This window comes from Podarcis filfolensis (assembly GCF_964270895.1).
Source record: "Podarcis filfolensis genome assembly, chromosome: 6".
NCBI classification, from domain to species: Eukaryota; Metazoa; Chordata; class Lepidosauria; order Squamata; family Lacertidae; genus Podarcis; species Podarcis filfolensis.
In genome coordinates this window covers 92329538-92342205 of record NC_139609.1, presented here as the reverse complement: position 1 = coordinate 92342205, position 12668 = coordinate 92329538, and the positions used below count along the sequence as shown (strand labels likewise).

Here is a 12668-nt window from a genome sequence, read left to right as displayed (position 1 = left end):
CCTTTTTACCCATTTTTTTTTTTACTCATTGGCAAGTAAGAGTTTGGGACCAAACCCCAAGAAAAAATCCTCCCCACTCAGTGGCGTCACAACGGGGGTGGGGGGACGGTTCGCCCCAGGTGCCATGTCTGGGGGGTGACAAGAAGGCACCCCGCAGGGGCTCACGGCCGCGTGAGCAGCCATCACACCACCGCAGCCGCATGTGGAGGATCCTCTGTCGCCATTACAGTGGCAACAAACCGCTATGTACAGCACATGTGTGGCATCACACGCATGCGCTGTATGTAACGCCGAACATGCGCTGTACATAGCAGTTTTCTGCCGGCGCCCCCGAGTGTCGTACGGACAGTAGTGGGATCCCTCCGTCGCCGCTACAGCCACGAATGGAGGATCTCAGCACCGTCCGTACAGCGCTAGAGCAGCGGCGCCGGCACACCACTATGTACAGTGCATGTGCAGCGGCGCTACGTACAGTGCATGCGTCGTACGTAGCAACGCCGCACATGCACCCTACATAGCAATGCCCCGCCCCGGGTATCACAATGCCTTCATTCACCCCTGCCCCCACTGCCTTGCAGGACATCTTTGGGAGAAGAAAAAGCTACGGAGTGAGCCATACACAAATCTTCTGGAGTGGAGTCTCTAAACAGATGGATGGCATCTTGTATGCCTCCTGGCAATTCCTGTAGCCGAGCTGGTGCCCAGTGTATTGCTCTGCTTTCCTTTAGACCACATCAGTGAGGCTGAGTGCGGGGGGCGGGGGAGCTTATTGTTTGCGGAGCCCAGGAGTTCCATACACACTGCCCAGGCTTGCTCCACAAGGAGGTCACTTCGGTGCTGCTATCGCAGTGAGAACAATGTGAGAGGCAGCAGCTACAAGTTTAACTTCACCCCCAGATGAAACAAACAAAAAAAATCCTTCCAGTAGCACCTTAGAGACCAACGAAGTTTGTTATTGGTATGAACTTTCATGTGCATGCACACTTCTTCAGATACCCCAGAGACTCACTCTATTGTCTCTCAAGACAGACAGATGCCAACACACACACAAACACACACACATTTTAATAGGAGAACACATAGGTAACTTGGGAAGTCTAATAAAATGGGCTACCAGGTTTGCAGCTGCTCACCGTTGTCTGTTTAAGCTGCAAGATCACTGATCTAAAAAGTGTTAGGAAAAACTGAAATTTCACAGTTCAGCCCAAATGCTTTGTCTGGCACTTAATTTTTCGGAGGCGGCAGCACCCTCTGTATGTTTCTGAAAGCTACATTGTCCCTCCTCCTCTGCTGTCTTTTCCCCACTGATCTCATCCTTTTGTGCTTTTTTTGGTTGTCTCTCATTACATCTCATAGCCCAAGTAGGTAAGGAAATGACAAAAGGAGCTCCATCAACAGTGCATGTTGCCTTTTTAGTCTAAGACAGCATGAGTGGAGATAGGACAGGATTGGACTGCAATGTCGGAAAGATCTTACAGCTCCCATTATAGCGCAGGGAGCTTCAGTTCTGCCCTGAACAGCTGTCAGCTGAACAATCACAACGATAAAGAGAGTATATTATATTTAACATAACAAGGTCTTAACAGTAACCAGCATGATGCCACTACTGGCTGTGGAATTTTATTTATTTATTTATAATCTGCATTGAAGTCGGACAGCTGAAAGGAGATGCAATTTATCTGGATTTTCGGGTAGTTAATTGCATCGCGTGTGACACACTACCCTTGGTTAAAGCACATTAAATGTGGCACAGGGGTTGGACAAACAAGAAAGCTGGCTAGAGTGCTACAGCTTGATCCTTAATACGTTTTCACACAAGACAAGCCCCACTGAATTTAAGACTGAGGCTAAAGAAGCCCCTCATGTGTGTTTTTTGTATCGTGTATGAAAACGGGAGAGAATTTGGAAGAACAAAATGAAAGACAAGATCTCGGCTAATGCGGGTTTTGCTTTCACATTAGGGGTTTTATAGCAAAGCTGATTTAAACTTTGCTGTGAAATTGATGTTGGGCTCAGTGAATCAACAGGCCCAGCCCTCCGCTTGAGAATAGCCCTCATGTGTCTAGATTGTAAATCAGATATGACAGCCTTCCACCTTCTTGATTTGGGGGGGGGTGCTCAAAACTCTGTGGGACACAGTGTTCTAGATTTAGAAATCAAGAAGGTACGCCCAAGCTCTCTTAAAAGTTCATAGAATCATAGAGTTGGAAGAGACCACAAGGGCCATTGAGTCCAACCCCCTGCCAAGCAGGAAACACCATCAGAACTCCTGCCATATGGTTGTCAAGCCTCTGCTTAAAGACCTCCAAAGAAGGAGACTCCACCACACTCCTTGGCAGCAAATTCCACTGTCGAACAGCTCTTACTGTCAGGAAGTTCTTCCTAATGTTTAGGTGGAATCTTCTTTCTTGTCGTTTGGATCCATTGCTCCGTGTCTGCTTCTCTGGAGCAGCAGAAAACAACCTTTCTCCCTCCTCTATGTGACATCCTTTTATATATTTGAACATGGCTATCATATCACCCCTTAACCTCCTCTTCTCCAGGCTAAACATGCCCAGCTCCCTTAGCCGTTCCTCATAAGGCATCGTTTCCAGGCCTTTGACCATTTTGGTTGCCCTCCTCTGGACACGTTCCAGTTTGTCAGTGTCCTTCTTGAACTGTGGTGCCCAGAACTGGACACAGTAAAGTTAAAGTTAACCTGAGTTAAGTGATTTGAAGGATGCACTTCTGCTTAAGGCGAAGGCAGACCTAAGCGGTAATCCTGCACCTGGGAGTAATTAAGTTCTGTTGAATTTTTCATTTTTAATTTGTTGATTAATTCATCTCCTTTGGAAGATCAGGATATTGTCCAACTGATGCTAAATAGGATTCCACACTGTATGCCAAAAAGGTCTGTGAGGTGGACATAACAATGGACACTAATATGGGCCTTTTTAATGTCAAAATGAAAGAGAAGCACATTTAGTAGTGGTTATTTAGCAGTAATAGATAAGGGAGAAGCACTGTGGCCCAGCAGATAATGTGGATCTAGTCCATGGGTAGGCAAACTAAGGCCCAGGGGCCGGATCCGGCCCAATCACCTTCTAAATCCAGCCCACGGGTAGTCCGGGAATCAGCATGTTTTTACATGAGTAGAATGTGTCCTTTTATTTAAAATGCATCTCTGGGTTATTTGTGGGGCATAGGAATTCATTCATATTTTTTCCAAAATATGGTCTGCCCCCAACCCCCTACACCAAGGTCTGAGGGACAGTGGACCAGCTCACGGCTGAAAAAGTTTGCTGACCCCTGACTGAGCTGGGTCCAATATTAGAGCCTTTTCTCTCTGTGCTCTGCTTCTAAGTTTGATTCATATGTTTGCTTGCTTATTTACTCTTTTTCTTTTCTCTCTCTCTCTCTTTTGAGCAGGAGCCAATCAGTGAGCAGAACTTTGATGCGTACGTCAACACCCTTACTGACATGTACACGAACCAGGAATGCTACCAGAATCCTGAGAACAAGGACCTGCTGGAAAGCATCAAACAGGCCATTAAAGGAATTCAGGTCTAATTACAGTGGGACAAAGAAGAAAAATAGGGGGGGGGGGGAATAAAAATTTTAAAAAAGAAGACGTTAAAAGTAACTGGAAGGACCTTCACTCTGCATATTCAGGTTTACAAGTTAGGAAACTTGTTGAATGAATGAATAAAAGGACCAAAACTTAACCAAGAGGCCATTCACAAGAAGCAGAACTGAACTCAAATGTTTTCGTTTACTCAGTGGCATTTCTTTGGCAAACTGTGGGGCTTTGTTTTGTTTTTATTTTTCACCCCATACCGTGTGGTGGTGGGAGTCAAAGATGGTGTTGGGAGCAGATGGAGATCAACGGTCTTCACAAGCTGCTAGGCACCTCCACCATCAAAGAAAGTTCCATAATAGAATTAGTCCCGGGTTTAGAGCATTCAAAGAACAGGGCTTTTGTCTGCGCCGCAACGAGATCCACAACCCTGTATCGCTTATGGTCATGTTCCCAAGATAACACATGATTGATGTGGCATGTTGTAGTACGTGAGAAACAGGAGCTGCAGGCGAGCCACCCATCTGAATCTGCTGGACATGAGAACTCTTACAAGTATTCTAGAGTAGCATTATTTTTTATTTTCTGAAAGAGCAGCTCTGGGTCTCCAGTAGAAAGCGCAATGGAAAAAAAAAATACAAAAGGTTCTCAGGGAAGCTTTTTTTGGAGTTTGCAACTACAGTATTCCTTTGTCCGTATTAAAAATAAAAAAAAGATAATAGCTATTAATGAACAGACCAATATTGGAACATTTCGTATGGAAGAATTTTAAATGTGTCATGGTCCAGTGTACATGAGTATGGAAAGTCCTTTTGCTGACCGTTCTGGTTCTGTTTGTTGTCGTGGTCATCGTTGCGTAGCTGCACAGCGCTGCAGACATCCATGCCGGAGACATGTATAAGAAGCGATTAGGAACAAAAGGAAGTCTACAAGGAGTATTTACTCTTGGCTATGGACTTTGGCTCATAATACATGGCAATGTTTCTTGGTTCTGAGCTTTGTTTTCTACATTTTTTTAAAAAAAAATTAGTTTAACAAAACAGAGTGATCACCATTCTACAGAAGGAACAGTTGGGTATAGATCTTCCAAAGAACCACTTTGTTTTGTTTTGTTATAACCCCTTTGGTACACATAGTCCGCTGTGCACTTACAAGAACTACAGTGAAGTGAATGTCTTTTGCAAAACAAATTTCTTCAGCACCTCATTCGTCCACATTATGTATTGCTGGATTTGTTTGAGGAGGGAAGAGTGGCGGGGGAAGGCGCCAACGTTGATTCCGTGTGTGGATTCTCAAATTCTCCCCTAAGTCAAGGAAATGAACTTTCTAAACTTCTCCATTAGCAGTTGGCCAAATGTAGGTCACTGGTGCCATCTTAGTGCAGAGGGGTTATGGTGGAGAACAAGACATCACAAACTCCCCATAGTTGTCTGCCCTATACTGGTTGACTAGGGGACATTCCACATCTTGCCACCAGATCCAATCCAAAATGCAGGAAAATATAGCTCTGAAGGGTCAGGAAGCATCTCTTATCTCCCCCTTTTCCACTCTTGCCTCTTTCTACAGGTCCTCAGTTTGTGAACTGTGGTCCCGGCATATCCAAAAGCCGGGAAATGTGTTAGATTAAAAATTGAACACGATAAAAGTATTAACTATTCTGCGAGATGGCATATTCTGGTGCTGAAATCTCCCTTCTCTCGGCAATAATTTAGTTTCCGCAACTAAACCCCCCTGATAACTTCTAAATATATTTTCTAGCCAGCTTAAGATGGCCTCGGTCAGGTCTTTCCCTGAAAACAAAAAGCAAAGAAGAAGAAGAAGTCCGGGCTTCATTGAAGTGAATGACAAAGCTTGTTGATTCTGTGAGGAGAAGGGCTGATATCAAAATAGCCTCCATGTGTACAGCTGAGTCACCACCTCCTGCACACGTGTTTGTGTGTGCCAGTTTTTTTCCTTCTGGTGTTGCCCCTTCCAACACCCCAAATACTGCTCCAGAGGGTCCCCCAATCTTCAGGAGTGGCTTTTGGAGGAATGTGAGGGACTACAGTGGGAAGGGGGAACGATAAATATTCACCCGCCCGTGGAATGCTACATGCCTTTTAGAGCATTTTCATAGGTGAGCTTTTGAGCCTCTTCCCTTTATATATGAATACTTGGTCATTGTTGCAGCAGAAGCGAAAATGCAGGAGAGGCACTTGTAGTGCAAATGATTAGTCTGGCCAGTGTAGGTTTTTATATTCCGGCTACATGCCTGATAGAAACAAGAACCACTTTAAAGTCTCGGTATGAAAATGCCTTAAAAGCCTAGCCCTGCATATACTTAGGCTATAAACTAAAACCCTTTGAAGTCTATGAGAGAACTCCAATGGAGAAGGGGCGAAGTAGATATTGGTGACTTTACTCATATGCTTAACTTACTCATCTGAGTAAATTCACTTGGGCGCTAGAGAGGATCACAGCATTGGGCCCTTTGACTTGGCTTAGTTATACAACCCATGGAAAGTGCAAAAAAAAAAAACGAAAGAAGGAAAAAAATAAGTATTAAAAAAAGACAATGCTTTTAATATGTAAATAGAGTCCAATTTGATGGTGATTGCAGATCATTTAGTATTTCAGAGTAGAGAACTTGCACTTCCTTTAAAGAAAAAGAAGGGTTGGGGGGAAAGTAGTTAGCTGAATTATTCTGTAAATTATTTAAGGGTGCATTCAAATGCACATCCTTTGAGTGGTGCAACAGCTGTGGAAGGGCACTCACTGTGTTTTTGACTATATGTACAATCTTCTCCAGAGAATAGAGCTGTAGGGAAAAGCAGTTTCTACCAGTCTGCAGCAAAGGCCAGATATGCATAGTGCTGACTGGCTTGTGCCTGAGACGTCAAAAACCCACCTCCTCAAAGCATTTTTCTCTAATCTTTTAAAAAAAATAGAGTGTGCCCATCCTTCTGTTTAAAGCACTGATCAAATTGTAGATTGGACAAAACTGCAAGTGGTACTTTTAAAACTAAACACTTTCAGAGTCAAGCAAACGACTGTAGCATGGGAAGTTAGAAAACAGATTCGCTGATAAATACTAGGCCTGTCAAAAGCATTGGGAGTTGGGTTTACATAGCAGGAGGCAGGGAAACACAGTGAGTCATATTTCTGTATGCACCCTAATTTTGGGGAAATGTGTGTAATTTGTATTCGCAACACCTTATTTTATTTTATTTTTGACTATTTATTGAATCATTTTTAATTTATTAAATTTATACTTCTGTTGAAGCTGGACATCACATCATGAGAAAGGAAAGGAGGCAGGAAAAAAAATCCCTGAAAGAAATACAACTTTTTGATCAATAAAACAATAATATTTCCCTCTAAGAAGAAATAAAAAAAAAATCTAACTTTCGTGTGTAATTTTGATGCAACCAAGTTATTTTTATATATTTTTGTTATTTATTCTTTTAACAATGGGAATTTTTTTAAAGATATTTTATAACTGAAGCGCTTTTTTAAAAAAAGTTTTTTGTTTGATTTTATTTTGGGTGGGGACAAAATGCAGAAAGAGAGAGCGAGAGAGAGAGAGAGATTCCTTTTCTTCGTTTGTTTTTGTTATTATTTTGTCTTCTCGACGATCCTATTGTTTCAGGCACTGATAACGGTTTAAAAAAAAATTAAAACATGTAATTTATTATTTATTTAATATTTAAATTAAACATAAAAAAATTGATCTGTGCTCTTGTTGTATATTTATTTTGTCATGTTTGTGTGTCGGTTATGTGATGGCTGAGTAATTGTTTATGTGAAGGAATACTGTTCATATTTAAATAATAAAGAATCACATTGGAAAAAAAGGAACTGCAGGCTACATGTTCTTCTGTGAAAGAAAGAAAAAGAGAAAGCAAATTTAATACTGTTTCTCTGCTCAAGAAATACATTCCACAAATGAGACTTCACTGAATGGATTTCCACGAACTCTCCTGGATCAGATGAAAGGTCTAGCTAGTTCAGCAGCTGGTTCCTGGGAACTGTAGTCTGTTAAGGGTGCTATAAATTGCAGCTATGCAGTAAGTACGCTATAGTTCCCAGGATTCGGGGGGGGGGGGCTGGGGAAACATACAGTCAAACCTTGGTTCTCGAACGGCTCCGTTTTCAAACATTTTGGCTCCCGAACGCAGAAAACCCAGAAATGCTCTGGTTTTCGAACCTGAATGAAAAACTGAATGGTTTTTAGGAACCTGAATGCCTGGCGCAGCTTCCGTTTTGAGTTTCCCTATATGAACTGAGGCTTCCCCTCTCAGTTTTTGAACGTTTCAGAAATCCAGTGGTCTTCCAGAATGGATTATGTTCAAAAACCAAGGTTCCACTGTACCAACATTTCCCCAGTGAAAATAGAGACATCACATTCCAAGACAATTTTGCAATTTATACCCCACACATCTTATTGGGTTACCACAGTGCTCTGGGCAGCTTCCAACCTATATAAAAACATAATAAAACAGTAAACTTTTAAAAAAAAAAACACTTCCCTATACAGGATTACCTTCAGATGGCTCGGGAGTTGGATAACTCCATACCCTCCAACATTTCTCTGATGAAAATAGGGACATCTTAAAGAGAAGTGGGACATTCCGGGATCAAATCAGGAACTGGAATGGCTTCTCTAAATCAGTGACATTCCTGGAAAATAGGGACACTCAGAGGGTCTGGAGACAGCTGAGACCAACAAGGTGCAAATGGCCCTCTCACACAGTCATTCCCGCAAAAGAAGAGAAGAAGAAGAGTTTGGATTTGATATCCTGCTTTATCAGGAGTCTCAAAACGGCTAACATTCTCCTTTCCCTTCCTCCCCACAACAAACACTCTGTGAGGTGAGTGGGGCTGAGAGACTTCAAAGAAGTGTGACTAGCCCACGGTCACCCAGCAGCTGCATGTGGAGGAGCGGGGAAGCGAACCCGGTTCACCAGATTACGAGTCCACCGCTCTTAACCACTACACCACACTGGCTATTCAAAGGGATGGTACCTCAGACATGGAGGCAGTACAGTGGTACCTCGGGTTACAGACACTTCAGGTTACAGGCCATAGCTGTCAACTTTTCCCTTTTCTTGCGAGGAATCCTATTCGGAATAATTTCCCTTAAAAAGGGGAAACCGTTGACAGCTATGTTACAGGCGCTTCAGGTTACAGACTCCGCTAACCCAGAAATAGTACCTCAGGTTAAGAACTTTGCTTCAGGATGAGAACAGAAATCGCATGGCAGTGGTGTGGCGGCAGTGGGAGGCCCCATTAGCTAAAGTGGTACCTCAGGTTAAGAACAGTTTCTGGTTAAGAACGGACCTCCAGAACGAATTAAATTCTTAACACGAGGTACCACTGTATATGATCAGTAGCCACTGATAGCTTCTTTTGCCATCAGTACGGAAGAACCTTTGCTAAAATTGCACTCAGTACTCCACAATCGGGCTCCTGTTCCCCCTGACGGTAGGGATCACTTGGGGGGGGCAAAAAATATATTGGGTGAAAAATGCTCGGCCCCCTGGAGTTGATGCCCCCCAACATAATTAGGTCTGCAGAATCCAAGGTCTCCTCAATTATGGATCTTTGCGGTTTTGCACACCCCCCCTGCTTGGAGCCCTATGGGAGGAAGAACTGCCCACATCACCACCCTAAATCCAGCGCTGCTTCCAGGAGATGCTTGGGGGTTGAAATTGGGACCACCTGCACGCAAGATAGATGCTCTCCCACTGAGCAATGACCCTTGCCCAATAAGATGCCTATGGGAAACCCACAAAGCACGACATTTATGTTGTTCCTAATGGGGCAAATTGCAGCTGGTGGGAAGGGAGGGAGTTTCAACTGAGAAAACAGGGAGGGAAAGACCCTACCTACCCCTGCAGGACAGTGGTCCTGATGCGTCCCAGGGGGTCTCTGCAGCTGGTTTTTAAAGAGATGAGGAATCTCACCATAGCTCTCCAGCATCTGTTATCTAAGGTAAAGGTAAACGGACCCCTGACCATTAGGTCCAGTAGTGACTGACTCTGGGGTTGTGGTGCTCATCTTGCTCTATTGGCCGAGGGAGCCGGTGTACAGCTTCCGAGTCATGTGGCCAGCAGGACTAAGCCACTTCTGGCGAACCAGAGCAGCGCACTGAAATGCCATTTACCTTCCCGCCAGAGTGGTACCTATTTATCTACTTGCACTTTGACGTGCTTTCGAACTGCTAGGTTGGCAGGAGCAGGGACCAAGCAATGGCAGCTCACCTCGTTGCGGGATTCGAACCGCCAACCTTCTGACTGGCAAGTCCTAGGCTCAGTGGTTTAACCCACAGCGCCACCCACGTCCCTTATCTGTTGTCTAGTTTGGCCCTAAACTAAACATTTTTATTGAAAGAAACAAATGGAATGCAGCTACTTGTCTAAGAACTTCAAGGTGCTTACCCCATCGTTCCTGTTTTTCCACCACCAGCAGCAAAAAGCTAATGCTATTCTAGGATGCATTCACAGAAGTATAGTATCCTAATCAAGGGAAGTCATAAAGGTAATGGGACCACTGACCATTAGGTCCAGTCGCGGACGACTCTGGGGTTGCAGCGCTCATCTCGCTTTATTGGCTGAGAGAGCTGGTGTACAGCTTCTAGGTCATGTGGCCAACATGACTAAGCCGCTTCTGGCAAACCAGAGCAGCGCACGGAAATGCCGTTTACCTTCCCGCTGGAGCGGTACCTATTTATCTACTTGCACTTTGATGTCTTTCGAACTGCTAGGTTGGCAGGAGCAGGGACTGAGCAATGGGAGCTCACCCCGTCACGGGGATTCGAACCGCCGACCTTCTGATTGGCAAGTCCTAGGCTCTGTGGTTTAACCCACAGCGCCACCCACGTCCCGCAAAGGGAAGTCATAGTCCCACTATAGTCTGCCTTGGTCAAACCACACCAGGAATACTGTGTCCAGTTCTGGGTGCCACGATTTAAGAAGGATATTAACAAGCTGGAATGTGTGCAGAGGAGGGCAACTGAGATGATCAAGGGTCTGGAAACCAAGCCTGATGAGGAGCGGTTGAGGGAGTTGGGTATCTTCCAATACCTAAAGGAGTGCCACATGGAGGATGGAGCAAGCTTGTTTTCTCCTGGTCTGGAAAACAGGACCCAGACCAATGGAGTTAAATAGTGGGTAGACATAGCAGACGACGCAGCGATTTCTCCAAAGCAGCTCTTTATTTGTAAGCTGGAACAGAACTGAACAGCAAACAGCTCAGCCGGCCTGCTTTTATAGGCAGCCGGCTGTCAACATTGTAGCAACAACAACCCAGGGTTTCCCACCTAAAGTAACTGACGTGGACCTGAGTGAAAACTATATACAGTGGTACCTCGGGTTAAGTACTTAATTCATTCCAGAGGTCCGTACTTAACCTGAAACTGTTCTTAACATGAAGCACCACTTTAGCTAATGGGGCCTCCTGCTGCCGCTGTGCCGCTGGAGCACTATTTCTGTTCTCATCCTGAAGCAAAGTTCTTAACCCAAGGTACTATTTCTGGGTTAGCAGAGTCTGTAACCTGAAGCGTATGTAACCTGAAGCGTATGTAACCCGAGGTACCACTGTACATGATACTCCTGGTGGCCAGGGTGAGAACTTCAATACATAACAAATGGCTTGAAGTTACAAGAAAGGAGATGGTGACGCAACACCAGGAAGAACTTTCTGATAGTAATAGCTGTTTGACAGTGGAACAGTCTCTCTCAGGAGATGGTAGACTCTCCTTCCTTGGAGGTTTTTAAGCAGAAGTTGGATGCTTTGGTTGAGATTCCTACATTGCAGAGGGGTGGGCTAGATGATGTTCAGTGTCCCTTCCAACTCCACGATTCTATGATTCAAAGACCTTGTCTATTTACCCAGCACTCCAAATTGCTGGGGGGGTGGGGGGTGGACAGCCTCTTAGGCGCTCAAGTGCTGAAAATCAAAATGATAAAATGACAAGTGCAAAAGTGCTGTTTCTTTATTATTATTTTTTAAAAAACCACCCCACTTCTCTCTCTACTGAATGCATAGCACAGCTATAAAACAACAGGGCCTTTTGTTCCAGAAGCATTACACATTTTGCTCGTTATGATTTTTAAATGTCCTTATCCCTTCAGTGAACCCCACCTCGTGCCTGTGTGGAGCAATTTACTGAATAATGGTGATTCCTGGGAGATAGTCTCCATACTGCTCTTCAGTGAAAGATGTTGATGGAATCAAAGCCGTAGCGGGTTCCTCGTTGGTTTTTACTGGCAACAATAAAACGCCAAACACATTTACGAGTAATCTTTTGTTGTTGTTGCTATTTCTTTTTTCATTATCTGGTTATTATTTGCAAGGAAATCTAATCCAGGGCCGAGACAAAAGTGAGTACTTTCAGCAATTTTTCGAGGGCATGGGGTGGGCCCTTCAAAATGGGGCAAAAGTGCCCTGTTGCCGTGACAACGCGGATGACAACAGCAAGGGGCCGGCATGTCAAAGTTAAGTGCAGTTGGCTTCATCAGCCCCCTAGTGACGTCATCACACAGGCAAATCTGATTGGCTACATTCGCGTCATGGCATCATCGTGCTAAATCCATGATCACCGATTGGCTGGGATCGCTGCAGGATGGAGGGGCGACTAAGCAAAATGGCACCATAGCAGTAGCAGAGAGTGGAAACAGTAGCTACACATTAATATTGTTTTTCCTGAAACATACCTAGTCCCCCAAATATATTGGCAAACATTTCTGCACAGTCTTAACTGTGCTAATATTTCCAATCTATTTTGCATCACTCAGTGTGGGGCTGTGACCCGGGAGGAGATCCTTGTAACATGTCCTTTCCTAACAAATCGGCTGCATGTACTGAATAATTGAACGCTTAGGTTGTGTTTCGAACGACCGCGTTGGGAGCCATTATTGCACAGTGCTATCTACTTGGAACTGGCTTGCTTTATCGCAGGGAAGGGAATTGAATTGGTTTAAGATGGCACGCTGTATGCTTTGGAGGGCTCTCAGGTCTCTTCCAATATCCTTTCTGGGAAAACAACCTCAAAGACACTCTCTTGTGTGCCACAGGCACAAAGTGATGGATCTCGTCATAAGAATCCTCCCAGCCACTTCAAATCATCATT

At 44.4% G+C, this 12668-nt stretch overlaps 1 protein-coding gene across 6 annotated transcripts in view; it reads left to right on the top strand.

The window, feature by feature from the left end:
• MYT1 (myelin transcription factor 1) overlaps window positions 1–7389 on the top strand; it is a 169765-nt gene extending 162376 nt beyond the window's left edge. For all 6 annotated transcript variants that reach the window (XM_083618428.1, XM_083618425.1, XM_083618426.1 and 3 more), the window contains one exon: window positions 3409–7389. In XM_083618428.1, coding sequence (XP_083474554.1) covers window positions 3409–3549 — 141 coding nt within the window. In that variant the 3' untranslated portion in view covers window positions 3550–7389. The remainder of the gene's footprint in view (window positions 1–3408) is intronic.
• Window positions 7390–12668: the final 5279 nt, after the last annotated feature.